Here is a 19122-nt window from a genome sequence, read left to right as displayed (position 1 = left end):
GGTCTTTGGGAGGTTATTATGTCAAGCACACAGAGACCCCCATGAATAGGATTTGCATCCTTATAAAAGAGACCCCAGAGGGCTCTCCTGTCCTTTTTCTATCATATGAAGACATTATGAGAAAACAGCCATCTATGAATCAGGAAACCAGCCATCACCAGTAACCTAATTGCCAGCACATTGATCTTGAATGTCCCAACCTCCAAAACTATGAGAAATAAATATTTGTTACTTAAGGCACCCAGTCTATGGTATTTTTGTTATACCTGCCCAAACAAGTAAGAAATAATATTTTATGCAAACAAGAACGTAAAGAGAATGGGGATGGCCATACTTTTACAGATAAAATAGTCTTTAAGGCAAGAACTGTCACAGAGACAAAGAAGGACATTATATAAGGGTCAATTCATCAGGAAGATATAACAATTATAAATGTATATATGTAACTAAAATTAGAACAACTCAAATATTTGAAGCAAACATTGACAGAACGAATAGTAGAAATAGAAACATATAAAGAATCAGAGATTCAATACCACACTTTTAATAATAAATAGACCAACCAGATAGGAAATCAATAGGGAAACGGAAGATTTGAACAACACTGTAAGCCAATTAGACCCCATTGGACCTAGACATTTATAGGACACTCCATCTATCAGCAGAATATATATTGTTCTCAAGTGCACATGAAACATTTTCCAAAACAGACCAAATGTTATGTTACAAAACAGTGCTAAAAAATTTAATAAAATTGAAATCATATGATGCATCCTCATTGACCACAGAAAAATCCACAAATACGTGGAAATTAAACAATACAACCAATAGATCAAAGAAAAAATCACAAGGTGAAAGACATATGCTATCTGGAGACAAATGAAAATGAAAACACAACATACCAAAACATATGGGATGTCGTAAAAGCACCACTAAAAGTGTATGGTGATAGATGATAACATTGAAAAAAAAGATCTCAAATCGACAAACCTATCCTTACACCTCAAGGGTCTAGAAAAAGAAGAAAAAACTCAACCCAAAGTTATCAGAATTAAGTAAATAATAAGGATTTTAGAGTAGAGATAAATGAAAAAGGGAATAGAAAAACAATAGAAAAAAATCAATGAAACTAAGAGATTTTAAATAAATCGATAAAATTGACAAACACTTAGATTAACTGAGAAAAACAGAGGACACTGAACTAGCTAAAATTAGAAATAAAAGAGGAGACATTACAAATAATGTCACAGAAATAAAATAAGTTATGATGCTACTATGAACAATTATATGCCAAAAAATTGAGTAACCTAGAAGAAATGGATAAATTATTAGAAACGTACAACCCACCAGGATTGAATAACAAAGAAATAAAAAAATCTGAACAGATCTGTATCTAGTGAGGAGATTGAAGCTGTAATTAGAAACTTCCCAACAAAGAAAGCCCAGGACAGGATGGTTTCACTGGAGAATTCTACTACTACTATTTATTATTATTATTATTATTATTATTATTATTATTATTATTCTATTTAAAGAATTAATGCTAATTCTTCTCAAATACTTACAAAGAATTGAAGAGGAAAGGATACTCCCAAATTCATTAAATGAAGCCACATGACCTGATATCAAAGCCAGACAAAAACATCACAAGGAAAGAAACTACAGACTAGTATCCCTGATGAATATTGTTGTAAAGATTCTCAACAAAATACTAGCAAACAGTAATTAACAGTGCTAAAAGGATCATACACCATAACCAAGTGGAATTTATAACTGGAATGCAAATCAGATTGTTGAAAATCTGACTTATGAAAATCAATGTAATACATCACATTAGCAAAATGAAGAATAAAACCACATAATCATCTCAATAGATGCAGAAAAAGCATTTCACAAAATTCAACAGTTGTATGATAGAAGCACTCAACAAACTAGGAATAGAAGAAAACTATCTCAACAGGATAAAGGTTATATGAAAAAAGTCCATATCTAACATCATACTCAATGGGGAAATATTGAGAACTTTTCCTCTGAGAACAGGAACAAGGCAAGGATGCCCACTGTAGCCGCTACTCTCCAACACAGTACTGGAAGTTTTAGCCAGAGTAATTAGACAAGAAAAAAAATTAAAGGCATACAAACTGGAAGAGAAGTAAAATTATATTTTGCTATATTATTTATTTATAATTATATTTATCATTTATTTATAACTTGTGTTATTATTATTTGTTCACAGATTAAATGATCTTAGTTGTAGAAATCTGTAAAGATTCCACATAAGAAAGCTATTAGAACTACTAAAGTGCAGCAAAGATACAGGATAAAAAATTAACACTCAAAAATCAGTTGTGTTTCTATACACTGAAAATAAGCGATCTGAAAAGGAAATTAAGAAAAGAATCCCATTTACTATAGCATCGAAGGAATAATATATTTAAGAATAAACTAAGGAGGTGAAAGACATATGCTAAAAACTACAAAACATTGCAAAAGAAATCAAAGATGATCAAATAAATGAAAAAGACAATTGTGCTAGTAGACTGGAAGATGTAATATTGTTAAAATGTCCATGTTACTCAAAGTTAAAATGTTCATACTACTAAGTGGGGGTATGTTGATGATCAGGGGAGGCATGTTAAATAAGGAAAGATGCATCTTTTTTTTTAATGATTTTTTATTATATTATGTTAGTCACCATACAGTACATCCCCGGTTTCCGATGTAAGGCTCGATGATTCATTAGTTGTGTATAACACCCAGTGCACCATGCAATACGTGCACTCCTTACTACCCATCACCAGTCTATCCCATTCCCCCACCCCCCTCCCCTCTGAGGTCCTCAGTTTGTTTCTCATAGTCCATAGTCTCTCATGAATCGTGGAAGGAGCCGAGATGCCCTTCAACGGAAAGATGCATCTTTAACTTACTAAGTGAGTGGGATACCCAACTAAGCTCCTGTCAGTTTTCCCTGGGACCTCTCTTCACCCCATTATCAGTGTCTTTGCCTTTGATGCACCCTTGGAGCCACTTCCATGCTTTTCAGTTTTCTTCTCTTGCACCTATCTTGGACTAGGATTTCTTTCTAGTTCTTTTTACTATGTACCTTTCAGAAAACCCTCATGGTTTCTGACTTACAGAATATATCCCTTCTTGTTTTGTAGCAGAGTTATGAGTTGCTTTTAATACCTTTTAGATTATTTATTTAAATTGGAGGGAGGAAGAGGTGGCTTCTGCCTTACGCTCAGTCTGCTATGAAGAATTGGAAGGCTTCAAGTTTTGGCTCTCTTCTAATGAATAAATAGAAAAAAAAATGTTACCAGGCTCTCCATCAAACTTGGATGCCTGACACATAATGAGCAAAGATTCAATAAATGTTTTTGGGTTGTTGGATAAATCATAATTCCCCCAATTCAGATTACAAATCTGGTACAGAGTCAACATGTAGTGAAATCTCTCACTTCTTAGTTTCCTCAGTCTCTAGATGGAGATAATTATACTAAAGTTGTTATGAGGATTAGTTTAAATAATACACATAAAATTCTTGGCACAGTGCTAGCCACACAGTAAGCATCAATAAATGTATTTTTATTACTATTGTGAGCTACCATCATTCAGCTTTTAGCTTTAGGTTCATTCAGATCAAAATAGGACTTAGGATCATTTAGCTAAACACAGTTTTATGCCATACACTATTACAGGTGTTGCAGAATCACTAATGAGCATATTGACAATATGATTTATTGATTATTGAAGAAATAGAAAAGTGAACTCATCTAAATGCTGACCATCTAAGCACTCATTTATGAAATCAAAAAGGAGAAAATTTCAGAAAATAATAGAACATCTCATTAAAGCAGATATAAATATAATCAGGTATAAACCCTGTCCTGTATGAGAAGAAATTTCTAAAAGTTTGGAGAAAGCTTTTTCACAGCTCATATCTTCAATCTTACAAGAAAAGTTAGCCCAAAATAAGAGAGACTCAAAAAAGTAAAAATCTCACAGAATAAATCTAAACTGCTTTTTAAAAAAAGGAAAAAGTTTGCAGAACTCTACCTCTGAAACTAATAGTACACTATATGTTAATTAATTGAATTTAAATAAAATAAATTTTTAAAAAATCAAAATTAAATTAAATTAAAATTAAAAAAGGAAAAATGTATTAGATGTAAACACATAGCCACAGTAGAATCTCTCCAGGGAGCTGGGATTTTAGAAGGATATGAAATGAGTTAATATAGATAGATTTATAAATGTGCTTTCCTTTATCTAACTACAACCCTATGAGATGGGCATTTTTAACCCTGTTCCTAACTCAGGACTGAAGTGCAGAGTAAAAATGACACAATGATTTTCTCAGAACTTAAAAAATCAAAAGGAGTAAGAAAGATGAAATCTTTAGTGGAAAACATTAAAAAGCCTATGTCATGAGGTAGAGAATTAAGACTGAACGATTTCAAACCAGAGATAAAAATGTTCACAATTATCAAATGGATATTAAAGTATCACAGGTCGAAGGAGCTAACTGGTATTCAGGTAAGAGATAAAGTCTGTATTTACCTGCAATCATGGCAAGTCAGTCCTTTATATTTTTTGGCAAGAGTTCTGGAATTGAAGTCAGAAGACAGTTCCAAGTTTCTCTTTTGCCCGAGGTACAGCCATGATTAACTCAGTTAACTCATTTGAACCTCAATTTATTTACTCAGCAAACATTTATTGAGCAACTCCAGTTTGGCAATTACTCTGCTACATCTTGGAGTTGAGACAGGTGCAGAATAAGAAGGGCAGTAAAAGCTAAACATAAAAATGCCCTAAAGGTATTAATAATTTCCTGGGGCAAAAACAATAAACAATGCCAGCATAATAATGTAATGAATACTTTAAAGTAATAATGTCATGAGTACATAGGAAAGATGATTAATTCTGTCTATACTGATTAAAGTTTCTACAGGTGTGGTGACATTTCAACTAAGTCTTTAAGAGGTAATAGAAACTTAGAAATTGAAGGAGAAATAAACATTTAAGACAAATAGGAAACACATGAAAAGCCCAAGTAGTGAAAGAACACAGGTAATTTGAAAAACAGAAAGATTATCTGTGTAGGTGGAACTTAAGGATAGAAATATGCCAAACATTGGGAGATGAAATTATATTTTTAAATGTAGCATAAGGAAATTAAATTTTAGAGGGCTGATTCCAGTATCTATGTAGAAGATGGACTTAATGACAAAGAAATTTGTTAGAAAGCTGGTTTCAGAAAAAAAAAAGGCTAATAGTTGGAAAGACAGAAATAAAAGATCACAGACACACTTTGGAGAAGTTTAAGAGGAGAATCAATAAGATGTGGGAATAAGGGAAAATGAGTTTTCTGATTTTATTTTCTAAGTTTCTAGTTTGGATAACTGTATGTACTAATGTTATTTGAGATGAGAAAAAGAAAAATCTTGGGTTTAAAAACAATGAAATCATCTTTTTACTAGTCGAGTTTGAGATTCCTAAAAATACACATGCATCAAGTAGACACAGCTGGCAGGTTTGGTGCTCAAGAGAGTTTTGTCTGGAGGTTGTTTTGAAATTTACTAGGGAATAGCTGTATAATTAATCCATTTTCAAGTTTATTCCCTTAAGAAAATCTCCTGCCCCTTGGAATTAACTTAACCAGAGACGTAAAGGACCTATATTCTAGAAACTATAAATCACTCTTGAAAGACATTGAGGAAGACATAAAAAGATGGAAAGATATTCCATGCTCATGGATCGGAAGAATTAACATAGTTAAAATATCCATGGTACCCAGAGCAACCTACACTTTCAATGCTATCCCGATCAAAATACCGAGGACTTTTTTCAAAGAACTGGAACAAATAGTCCTTAAATTTGTATGGAAACAGAAAAGGCCCCAAATCTCCAAGGAACTGTTGAAAAGGAAAAACAAAGCTGGGGGCATCACAATGCCGGATTTCGAGCTGTACTACAAAGCTGTGATCACAAAGACAGCATGGTACTGGCACAAAAACAGACACATAGACCAATGGAACAGAATAGAGAGCCCAGAAATGGACCCTCGGCTCTTTGGGCAACTAATATTTGATAAAGCAGGAAAAAACATCCGGTGGGAAAAAGACAGTCTTTTCAATAAATGGTGCTGGGAAAATTGGACAGCTACATGCAAAAGAATGAAACTTGACCACTATCTCACACCATACACAAAAATAAACTCCAAATGGATGAAAGACCTCGATGTGAGACAGGAATCCATCAAAATTCTAGAGGAGAACATAGGCAACAACCTCTACGACATCGGCCAAAGCAACCTTTTTCATGATACATCCCCAAAGGTAAGAGAAACAAAAGATAAAATGAATTTATGGGACTTCATCAAGATTAAAAGTTTCTGCACAGCCAAGGAAACAGTCAGAAAAACTAAGAAGCAACCCACGGAATGGGAGAATATATTTGCAAATGACACTACAGATAAAAGACTGGTATCCAAGATCTACAAAGAACTTCTCAAACTCAATACATGAGAAACAAATAAACAAATCATAAAATGGGCAGAAGATACGAACAGACACTTTTCCAATGAAGACATACAAATGGCTAACAGACACATGAAAAAATGTTCAAAATCATTAGCATCAGGGAAATTCAAATCAAAACCACACTGAGATACCACCTTACACCAGTTGGAATGGCAAAAATTGACAAGGCAGGAAACAACAATTGTTGGAGAGGGTGTGGAGAAAGGGGATCCCTCCTACATTGTTGGTGGGAATGCAAGTTGGTACAGCCACTCTGGAAAACAGTGTGGAGGTCCCTTAAAAAGTTAAAAATTGAGCTACCCTATGATCCAGCCATTGCACTACTGGGTATTTACCCCAAAGATACAGACGTAGTGAAGAGAAGGGCCATATGCACCCCAATGTTCATAGCAGCAATGTCCACAATAGCTAAATCATGGAAGGAGCCGAGATGCCCTTCAACAGATGACTGGATTAAGAAGTTGTGGTCCATATATACAATGGAATATTACTCAGCTATCAGAAAGAACGAATTCTCAACATTTGCTACAACATGGACGGCACTGGAGGAGATAATGCTAAGTGAAATAAGTCAAGCAGAGAAAGACAACTATCATATGATTTCTCTCATCTATGGAACATAAGAACTAGGATGATCGGTAGGGGAAGAAAGGGATAAAGAAAGGGGGGGTAATCAGAAGGGGGAATGAAACATGAGAGACTATGGACTCTGAGAAACAAACTGAGGGCCTCAGAGGGGAGGCGGTGGGGGAATGGGATAGACTGGTGATGGGTAGTAAGGAGGGCACGTATTGCATGGTGCACTGGGTGTTATACATAACTAATGAATCATCGAGCCTTACATCGGAAACCGGGGATGTACTGTATGGTGACTAACATAATATAATAAAAAATCATTAAAAAAAAATAAAATGTAATTTATATACAATAAAATACAAAAACTGTAAAAAAAAAAAAAAAGAAAGAAAGAAAGAAAGAAAATCTCCTGCCCCACTGCACCCTCGTTTTTCCATAACTCTTTCCTGTCCTTTCCAGTAAAAAGTGAGTTGTTTACATTTGCAATATCAAATCCTATTTTTGCATCACTCCTCTCTAGTATCCTGAGCAGGCTTATGTTATTCTTGCTTTTCAATTTTTTTTTTCAGGGTTTTGTTTCAGACACTCTTCTCTTTTTACTCCACATACCCTTTCTGGGAAAGCTCACCAGTTGTCATTGGTTTTATTACCAGCTAGATGCTGATGATTACCAAACCTATATCTTGAGCCAAGATTGCTTTTGCAGAGTTTTAGATTGCTTTTCCAAAGTGCCTACATTAGAACTCCCCTCAGGTGTTTCATTGTTATGTCCAGATCTCTTTCTTCTTTTTCACCTCCTTTTCCTGTGTCACTACCTGCTGCTGAGGCTAGAAGCTGCTCCCTTCTGGGTTACAGCCAATCAATTCCCCAAAGTTAAAAATTTAACCTTATAAAAACCTCTCTTTTCAACATACTTCACTTTATATTTCTACTTAAATGACGATCATCTTTCACCCAGATTACCACCTTTTCCAACTGGCATCTCTCTTTCCTCATTGGTATCCTTTTCACTCTGTAGCCAGGGTGATCTTTAAATATGTATAACCATTCCCACTTCCAAAAGAGCTCAATAGGTTCCCACGACACTGATCCTCCAGTAAATAACAATTATAAAGTCTAAGGGGAAACCAAAAACCACCTGGAGGAAGACATTGGAGGGCAAACAAAAGCGGTCAGACTCTGGATGGGAGTTGACACTCAGAAGAAAATGTGTAAGATTAGATTCTCATTCTTCAGGTTTTGAGGTGAGGCCACAGCTCCTTCAAAGCTAAAACTCCTAGGGCGACTGGGTGGATTGTCCATTGAGTGACCTACTCTTGACTTCCACTCAGGTCATGACCTCAGGGTCGTGAGATCAAGCCTGCTTAGGATTCTCTCTCTCTCCCTCTGCTCCTGCCCCCTGCACATGCGCACATGCACTTTCTCTCTTGGGGGGGAAGCAAAAATAAAAACCCTGTAGTCCTTTTAACCTGAAAAATGAAAAAGAAGAGTTTAAGTTAACCACAGCCACCTAAAAGTTAAGGGGAGAATCTTATAAAGGAGAGATGAGGGGTTAGGTGGGGGCGGGGGCCAGCTGGGATGATAAGAAGTCATGCAAAATTGGAAAATAGGAAGAATATACACTAATTAAATGTTTGCTGGAATTTAATCCTTCATTGTTTCTGTTTTTATTCTCACAGCTCTTATTTTTTAAAACTTATTTTCCATGTTAATATGATGATACAGGGCACTGTTTGGCTTGTTTTACTGAAATGCAAAATTATGGTTGAATACTACAAATTATTATTTGGTCTTTTTTTGCTTTCAGTTATCTCTTGAAAACTACATCTAATGTTTTTTCTGCCTTTTAGAAACAAGGTATAGGGTTTCTAAATTAATCTTAATTCAATAATATTTGTAATGTAAAATTATTATGCTATTTGCTCTACTGAAATAAAATGATTTTTTTCTCATCTCCAAATAGTGCAGCTGCTTAGAAGAATTTCTAGTTAGAATGCTTTGTGAATGGAGAAAGTAACTGCAGATGTGGTAGAAATAGGAAGAGAACTGGAATTAGAAGTGGAGCCTGAAGATATGACTGTATTGCTGCAATCTCCTGACAAAACTTCAATGGAAGAGGAGTTGCTGCTGATGAATGAGCAAATAAAGTGGTTTCTTGAGATGGAATCTACTCCTGGTGAAGATGCTATGAAGATTGTTAAAATGACAATAAAGCATTTAGAATATTACATCAACTTAGCTTAAAGTAACAATAGGGTTTGAGAGGATTGATTCCAATTTTGAAAGAAATTCTACTGTGGGTGAAATGCTATCAAACAGATAGCTTGTGAAAGGGAGAGTTGATCCATGTGGCAAACTTCACTGCTGCCTTATTTTAAGAAATTGCCACAGCTTCCCCAGCCTTCAGCAACTACCATCCTGATCAGTCGGCAGCCATGAACTTTGAGGAAAGAACTTCCACTACCAAAAGATTATGAATCTCTGAAAGCTCAAATGATGGTTAGCATTTTTTAGCAACTTTTTAAATTAAGCAATGTACATTGTTTTAGGCATAATGCTATCACACACTTAGTAAACTGCAACACGGTGTAAACATAACTTTTGTGTGCATGTATTGCATTACGCACTGTGTGTTATACGCAAACAATGAATCATGGAGCACTACATCAAAAACTAATGATGTGCTGTATGGTGACTAACATAACATAATAAAATTAAATTTAAAAAAGTAATTTGTTTTGTCAATCATACCTCAATAAAACTGGGAAAAATATCATTTGACTCCCTTTACTGCAATATTTGTTTTACTATGGTGGTCTGAAACCAAACCCAAAATATAACTGAGGTATACTTGTACAAGACTAACAGAAAACAACACTGTAGCAATAGTATACCTTCCCTATCAATCATTACTTTAAATGTAAATAGATTAAACTCCCCCATCAAAAGACATAAAATGGTTGAATGGATAAAAAAAGAAAAATAAGACTCAGCTATGCCCTGTCTACAAGAAACTCACTTTAGATTTAAGGACACATAGAGACTGAAAGTGAAGTGATGGAAAAAGATATTTGATGCAATTGGTAACCAAAGGAGAACAAGAATGGTTGTGCTGATATCAGACAAAACAGAACTTAAGTAAAAACGTCCCAAGAAACAAAAAAGTACATTATATAATGATAAAAGTGTCAATAGACCAGGAAGACAGAACAATTATAAATGTATATTATATGTGTATATCCAACATCAGAGTGCCTAAATATATAAAGCAAACATTGACAAGACAAAACAGAAAATATATATGGCAATACAGTAGGAACATTTAATACCTCACTTTAAATAATGGATAGAACATCCAGGTGGAAGATCAATAAAGAAATGGAGAACTTAAACAATACTATAAGGCAAATGAACCTAACAACATATATAGAACATTCTACCTAACAACAGCAAAATACACATTTCTCTTAAGTGTACACATATCTTTCTCCAAGATATACCAGATGTTAGGTCACAAGATAAATCTTAAATTAAGGAGGATTGAAATCATACCGAGTACCTTTTCTCCCCATGATAGAATGAAACCAGAAATCGACAGCAAAAGGAAAACTGGAAAATTCACAATATGTGAAAATTAAACAACACATTGCTAAACAACAATGGGTCAAAGAAGAATTCAAAGAAGTAATTAGAACATACCTCAAGACAAAAACGAAAACACAACATACAAAAAGTTACGGAATACAGAAAAAAAATAGTATTGAGAGAACTTCATAGCACCTACATTAAAAAAAAAAGAGGAAAGATCTCAAATAAACCATCTAACTTTACATGTCAATGAGATAGAAAAAGAAAAAAACTAAGACCAAAGCTAGTAGAAGGAAGGAAATAACAAACGTCAGAGCAGAAATAATAAATAAAATAGAAAAACAATAGGAAAAACCAATAAAACTAAAAGTTGTTTACTTGAAAAGATTAAAAAATTGAGAAACCCTTAGACTAAGAAGAAAGCACACTCAAATAAATTTTTAAAAAGAGACATTATACTTGATGCCACAGAAATAAAAAGAATTGGGTTCAGTCAGCTAAGCATCTGACTTTTGATTTTGGCTCAGGTCATGATCTCAGGGTTGTGAGATCGAGCCCCAAGTCAGGATCAGCATGGAGTCTACATAATATTGTCTCCCTCTGCCCTCCCCACTCCCCGCATGCATGCGTTCTTTCTCTCTCTCTCTCTCTCTCCAAAAACAAACAAACAAAAAAAACAAAACAAAAAAAAAAGAAAGAAAGAAGAAAAGAAAAAAAAATAAAAATTAAAAGGATCATTAGAGACTACTATGAGAGACTACTTTTTAGAGACTACTATGCCAACAAACTGGATAACTTAATAGAAATGGATAAATTACTAGAAACATACAATGTACCATATATATAAAATATATATAATATACAAAGTGTGTATACATGCATATATATACACACGATATATTTTTTCACAAGTTTTGGAGATTAGGACCTGGACATCTTCCTTTGCGGGCTGTTATTCTTCCTATCTATGAATTTATTAGGTAAATGGCAAGGAGGTATTGAGGTTGCAAACAGAGGTGTTAATCGGATGACCTTAAAGAGATTATCCCGAATTTCCCTGGTTAACCCAATGTGATCACAAGGGTCCCTTAAATGTGGAAGAGGGAAGCATAAGAGTCAGTGCTCACGTGATGCAGCGTGAGAATTACAGGACTTCCCACCAGCTTTGCATATGAAAGAGAGCCTTGAACCACAAACTTGGGCCAGCCTCCAGGAGCTTGAAAAGGCAAGGAAATGGATTGTTGCCTAGATCCTCCAGAAAGGAACACAGCCCTGCCAACACCTGGATTTTAGTACAATGTGACCCATTTCGGGCTTCTGAACTTCAGGACTGTAAGATTCTTATAGAATTATAATAAATTAGTTTTTTAAGCCATTAAAGGCACACATGTGTACACACACATATACATATGTGTGTTTGTGTGTCAGTGTCAGCTGGCGATAAATGCTATGAAAAAAATAAATTTGATCAAAGAGTTATGTGTAGGATAGGGTATTTTATATGGGATGGTCAGGGATGAGGTAACGTTCAAACAGAAATGTGAATGAAATGAAGGAGCATGGTATCTGGAAGGAGAACATTCAGAAGGGAAATCAGCAAGCACAAACTTCACGTCAGAAGCTTGCTCAGCATTTTTGACAAATAGCAAAAGTCTAACATGGCTAACGGCTAATATGGAAAGTGAGTCAGAGGAAACCAGCAGGATATGAATGCTACTGGTGGTTACATAAGGGATGGTTATTCTGATTGTTTTTGAAGGGGGAGTGGCAATGAAGGCAAAAAGAGGGGGCTTTTACTTTTGCCTTATTATTTATGTTTTTTGATGATGAGGCATTACTATTTATTGCCTTGTTGAGAATTTTTATGACAACATAAAGGTACAAGAAATCTAAACCACAGAAATGACAAGTGTAAAGATGAAGAATGTATCAGCAGGGTTTATATGATGTAGTTGGTTTAGTCTAAAAATTGAGGGAAAATGTTAAGAAAAAAATCAAACTATGCCATTGTTATTTATTCAATTTTTTAAATTTTATTTTATTTAAATTCAATTAGTTTACATATTATGCTGTTGTTATTTTAAGAGGTCTATTACCTATTTGCACTTTGATACATTTCTGAGTTTATGATACATGTCCGTAACAACTTGTGTAAATGTGCGTGCCCACACACATAAACAAGTTTAAGAATCCTGTGGCTGCTTGATACTGAATTACTTGGTCTGAAGGTGAATTTTTTAAAATACAGAATGAGGAAGATCACTGAATCCCTACCTACCAGAACATCTTGTACCTATCATTAGTACCTACCAGTACTAATATTATGGAAACCCACAGTTGCTATAGCAGTGTGGAGTAGAATTGAGAGCATGGGATTTGGAATCAGACTGCTTAAGTTCAGACTTGTCTCCACCACTTACCAGCTTTGGGACCGAGAAGGATTCATTTGCCCTCTCTGTGTCTAAGGTTTTTCATCTGTAAAAGAGAGATACTAGCATCTGGCAGTGGAATTGTGGTAAGGAACAAATCCACTAAGCAGCATAGCACTAGAACAGTGTCTGGCATATAATACATGCTCAATAAATGTTAGCTTCTATTGTTATTCTAGCTCTCTGGTCTTGATCATTAGACTGCAATTAACATACTTTATGCATCCTAACTTGCAAATATGCTACAAGGGACCATTCTGGCAATTTTAATTGTTTCAGACAGATTGCTGTCACTCTACTATGCGCATGCAAATGAGATCACTGTAAACCTCAATGTTTAAGAGCAGAAAGAACCTAGCACACCATATTACCCTTAGACTTGCACTCACCATTACCTTTTACTTGTAACTGCTATTCTGCTTAAATATTACTCAAATCTTTCATCAGAATAGACTTTATCAGTAATCTCTGAAAACAAATATGTTCTCTGGACAAAGTTAAGGGAACTTACATAACATTATTGCAATTGAGTCTGGTTCCTGTGGTCTTTATTCAGCAATTAAGACTACAACTTTGAGTAAAACATTTAAAATATGGGAAAAAGACAGCCATGATTATTTTTTTATTTCTTCAAAACTTCCCTATGGGGGTTTAAAGGTTTTGACTTGGGTTTAAAGGTTTTTAATTTCAAACTGGATAATGTTAGGCAAACTTCTCAATTTTCCTGAGTCTTGGTTCCTTCAACATTATGCTCAGGGAGTACTTTTTTCTGTCAATGAAAATCCCAATACAGTCTATATCCCTTAATGTCTCACAGTTGTGAGACAAAATCAAGACACAAGGTTATTACTTTTACTAACTTGCGTATGAAAAAATTAAATGGCTTTCCTAAGTCAGTAATTAGGTGTTTGGTTCATGTTTTTTGTTATTACAAATCTCTTTTCTACCAGCCTCTATTATTTAAGTGATTAGAATAAAAAAATGCTGTTCTTCAAAAGAAAAAAAAAGTGTAATATGTCAAGACCACAAAGTGATTCATAAGACTTATGAATCTGCTCTCTTTATAGGTCAATTCCAAGAATTTTTTTATATATTATGCATTATACAGTGACTTATTTTAGTGAAATTTATAAATATCTTTCAGTCCATGAAGAACCAAAGAGAAGATATCAAAAGATTTCTAAATTTTTTAACATTAGTAAACTCTTAGCCATCAGAATTATCACCAAAGAAACTCCTTTTTCAGATTTAAAGACTTATTTAAATCAAGATACAGATCATTCTGTTAATATTTTAAGATACGCTTTAGTTGGAAACTCTAATTTGAAATACAATGTTCTTTTCCAAAACTGGTTGTTTAAAAGAACAAACAAACAAAAAAACAACAACCCTCCACTTATTTTAGTTTGGAAACATGAAGCTATTCCTACCTTGAATCCATTGCAACATCTAGTTTCCCTTTCTTTTGGAGGTGTTGTTTCTGCTGTCTTTTTCAAATGTTGTTTTGAGTCCATCATGGAACTACCGGTAGCATGTGAGTGTTTCCAATTGTTGTTGCTGCTTGGTTTGAAATGATCACCTATTCAGGGAAAAAAAGGAGAACTTACTTCACTTTAACAATATATGATTCAAAAATAAGAAAAGCTGCAAGGTTGACCTCAGTCTATGAACACACAAATACTTATTCAGGGTCTTTGATGTCCTGAGCACTACATTAAGTAAATGCTAGACACAAAAGGAGGGCAAACACACACACACACACACACACACACACACAAAAGCACAAAGATGAAAAAAAATATGACACTAAATAGACTGTGAAAAGATCACTCGTTTACAAAATGAGAGCTAAAACAAGGAGGCCGAGCCACATTTTTATCTGACCTCAGCTGGGACCATGTGTGTTGGACAATTCTGATGTTTTGCCACTCTGTACAGGCATATGAATGACCACAAATGAGCAGAATTGATTTTGGGGTTACAAATAAATTTTAGTTGAGAAGGCAAATTCACAAATACTGAATCCGTGAATAGTGAGGATCAACTATATATTTTATGTATTAATTTATTCAATAAGGATTCAGTGAGTCCCTATATTATAAACATATAAAAACCATGACTACATATAATGCCAACTTAATGGATAATGTAGAATATAGAAAAGGTAAATATCTAAAGATATTATCATTTATGTATATAAACATATGCATCAATGCAAAAATCCACATCTAAGTACATCTAAGTAAACCCTTGTTATCCTACTTTTTTTTTGCATGTGCTCCAGACATGCCTTTACCTATTCAATTACTGAATGGAGTGGAGTGAGGAAGAAATCATTAGTTGGGTGGTCCCAACATCATAAGCAGTCCTTTGATAAATTTCATGTTATTTTTTTTCATGAATACCTCTTTCTGTATCTGTCCCCAGGATTTAAATGTTAGAAAGTCATTTTTTACCACTTAATTCCATTAATGCAATTCTCTCTGAATGATTGACATGGTGTGTACGTGCCCTTTAGCTTTAGTTTTGTTCGGTTGCTTTTGTTTTTTGGCTACTGAACAAGAACTCTTGAAGGCCATTACCTTGACCAGTCTAGTCCTGTTTACTGTGATTGATTAAATGCTGATTATCCTGTCTTTCAGGCTTCTTCCTGTTTTATATCTATCATACCCATCTTCAGACTCTTTCAGAGGTCCCCTGTAGCATACAGAATAAAATTCACATTTCCTACTTGAGATGCTTTATGAACTAAACCCAGCCCTTGTTTTTAGTCTTATTTTCCAACACACCCACAAGCTCCTTCAGCCGTGTGGAACCAGTTGTCCCTAGAACACTGCACTTTTGTATGTCCTTCTTAATTTGTAATGTTCTTCCTCATCTCTTGGTTGTAATTCTGCCCCAAATCATCCTTCTTAGATATTTCTCCAGTTACTCACAGTTGAAAAAAACTTCTCCACACTGTTGCTCCACTAGAGAATATAACTTGTAACGCAGTCATTACTTTTCCCTATTATTTCCACTACTTTCCCAGACAGGTGATTATTCCACACCTTACTAACTTTTTAGACTTTTTATAGGAGGACTTTCCCCATTTTCTACCTCCCTTTGACAATAACAATTGTCTTACAAGGGTAGCCACCTTCCTGAATTGGAAAAGGTAACTAATATTTATTGAGTTCTTAGTTTGTGCCAGGAATAATGCTGAGCAAATTTTTTCTCATTCAGTCGAAGACAAAATTATCTAGAAAACTTTTCTTTTTCCTCACCTTGAGCCAAACGAGTTGAAACAGGAAAGTAGAAGTGGGTAAGTGACTTTGAGACACATTCCATTTCTTGATGTTTGCTAACTAACTCTCCACCCCATATTATCCAGTTAAGATGGTATCAAAAAAATAGGAAATAAATCTAATTATTCCACGTAGTGAAAATAATTGCCTTGTGGTATATTTTGAGAAGGTAGCCAGAGATCCATTTCTTTTAACTTGAAGTTCCACTTATCTAGAAAGTAATAGGAATGGGGTTTCAAATTTTATTTTTAAATTATGAATGTCTTATTTTCTGTATTTTATCTTTAAGAATATATAAATCTGAGTCTTATCTATCTCCCGAAGGAATACTTAATGAGTTTTAAGAGCTTAAACATAAGTGTACAGAAGACACAAAGCATAAAATGTGTAATATTTATCATATCCATCCAAACATTTTTCCCCTTGAAATCTGTGGCAGATTCTCACATAGAAGAAATCCTGAAATTACAGAATGTCAAAGGTTCTTACCTGGACTTAGAATCCTACAGCAGTAGCTACAAATCCATCCTTTATCTGTTGTTAAAGCCTCTCTTTAAATAGTTAGCTTGCTTTTTTTTTTTTTTTATCAGTTCAGTGATGATTAACCATCTTACTAGGTCATTGTCCTAGGCAGATAGAAGAAAAGTAACTAGCTGTTTTAACAGTCTGCTCCAGACTCCAATATTTTAAAAGTTATATATTTTGTGCCGGTCTCAGTCTATTAATAACCAATGTTACAGTTGGACCCCTCTGGGTGGTTCTTATTATGATTTCAAGATGCCCCTCAGCAATAACCATCAGGGAACTTTGAAAAAGTAAAAATTTATAGAACCTGGAATTTACACAGCACATATGGGGTCACATGGCAAGGTCATGGGTAGAAGGAGAGAGTGCAAAGCCTAGGGCTCTGCTTTTATTGGGTTTGAGGTTAGGGGCCTAGGGTGTCACCAGCTCACTCTCATTGGTGATTTTAAAACATAAGAGTGAAACGTAAAACTCAGGAAAAGACAAACAAAAATGACCCGAGTGGTCAGTTATTGAAATCAACCAAGATTGATAAAACAAAGATGCCTCAATGCTGGGAGTGGAGGCCTGGCTCTTTATCTAGTCTGTACCTGGCAGTATGTTTATTTGAGATAGCCCTCTTTGAAGTGGATGCCTCTTTGAAATGATTGCTTTAGCAATCAAAGCTTAAGCCACACACTGCATCACACACACACACACACACACACACGCACACACACAATTTTTCAGGGTTTACACTACATGATATTAATAATTTCTCAGAATTTATAAATTATTTTTATGTAAAAGTTTAATGATTAGGCTATATTTCTGAGAATAACTTGTATTTGCTCGAGTTGGTTGCATAACATTTTTTTCTTCAAAATTACAACAGATTATCCAAGATATTTAAAACTCCTCCAAATAGAAAATAATTCAAAACAGTTTTTTAAAATGTGTCTACTGTTTCCTTTAGCATTTAAGATAAAATTTGTACTTTTTGGGGGCGTCTGGATGGCTCAGTCAGTTAAGCATCTGCCTTCTGCTCAGGTCTTTGAGTCCAGGCTCCCTGCTCAACCGGGAGCCTGCTTCTTCCTGTCCCTCTGCTACTCCCCCTGCTTGTGCTCTCTCTCTCTCTCTCTGTCAAATAAATAAATAAAATCTTTAAAAACATACGTTCTTTTTGCTTGATAGTTTGGTACAATTCTAATATGGTATTGATGGATACTGGCTATTATATAGAGAATACTGTATGTATGTGTGTGTATGTATACACACACACGTACACATGCATGTATAGCAAAGTGAGGATGCATATATGAAAACATTACCCCTTAATCAATTTTTTTAAAGGTTTTATTTATTTATTTATTTATTTATTTATTTAGAGAGACAGAGGAGGAGCGAGCATGCGTGCATGAGTTGGGAAAGGAGGGGGAGAGGGAGAGAGAATCTTAAGCAGGCTCCATGCTCAGCACAGAGCCCAATGCAGGGTTCAATCTCATGATCCTGAGATTATGACCTGAGCTGAAATCAAGAGTCTGACACTTAACCCAGGTATCCCACCTTAATCACTTCTGTAAGACAAGTGTTTGTACACTGTAGCAATGTGTATTTAAGTTCTATTTCTCAGTTATTTGACATATTAGTGCTGTCCTTCTTTATTCCTGGAAGTACTGGAATCATGGGAAGAACCAGAGACTGTGGAGAGGTAGAAGTTGGGAAATCCCTAATTTCCCAAGGAAGGGGAACTGGGAAATGTAGACCTGGGGCAAAGAAAATTAAGACCTGTGCTCCCAGATAGTTTTTGCTGAATCAGCATCTATAGCAGGCCAACATGCATCCCCCCACACATCCCCTACCCCACCTCAAATCTCCCCACAGAAGATTCTGATTCAACTGATTAAGATTATGTGGGCTTTTTAAATAAGCACTTTGGTTAATTTTTTATTTAACTCTAGATTTTGAGAACCATTATAGCAGAACTAGAGAACACTTTCAGGACATTATGGACGTCCCTATTATTCAGGGTGGAAATACAGTTTCGGTGCTCCCACGTTAGTGATTTTCTCTTCAAATTTCCATTCCACCCAAGGTTCCTCCCAAAACTTTGTTTTGGGACAGTTATATATAAAAAGAATGAAGGTAAAACAGAAAAAAATTAACTGAGAACATTTCTAATCCCTATACTAAAGC

General features: G+C 34.9%; 1 protein-coding gene across 3 annotated transcripts in view; it reads right to left on the bottom strand.

The window, feature by feature from the left end:
• SLCO1B3 (solute carrier organic anion transporter family member 1B3) overlaps window positions 1-17310 on the bottom strand; it is a 52725-nt gene extending 35415 nt beyond the window's left edge. The window contains exons 1-3 of one of the 3 annotated variants that reach the window (XM_026502306.4): window positions 16912-17310; window positions 16402-16633; window positions 14566-14714 (exon numbers count right to left, since the gene is read on the bottom strand). In XM_026502306.4, the coding sequence (XP_026358091.1) occupies window positions 14566-14714; window positions 16402-16465 (213 nt within the window). In that variant the 5' untranslated portion in view covers window positions 16466-16633; window positions 16912-17310. Of the gene's footprint in view, window positions 1-13126; window positions 13182-14565; window positions 14715-16401; window positions 16634-16911 lie in introns of those variants that run through there. The other 2 variants (XM_026502307.4, XM_044385201.3) reach the window with 2 other exon arrangements.
• Between the last annotated feature and the right edge of the window lie 1812 nt (window positions 17311-19122).

Source organism: Ursus arctos, unplaced genomic scaffold, assembly GCF_023065955.2.
Source record: "Ursus arctos isolate Adak ecotype North America unplaced genomic scaffold, UrsArc2.0 scaffold_26, whole genome shotgun sequence".
In the NCBI taxonomy this organism is placed as follows: Eukaryota; Metazoa; Chordata; class Mammalia; order Carnivora; family Ursidae; genus Ursus; species Ursus arctos.
Note: the sequence above shows the minus strand (reverse complement) of the source record. Positions and strands in the feature narration are given on the sequence as shown.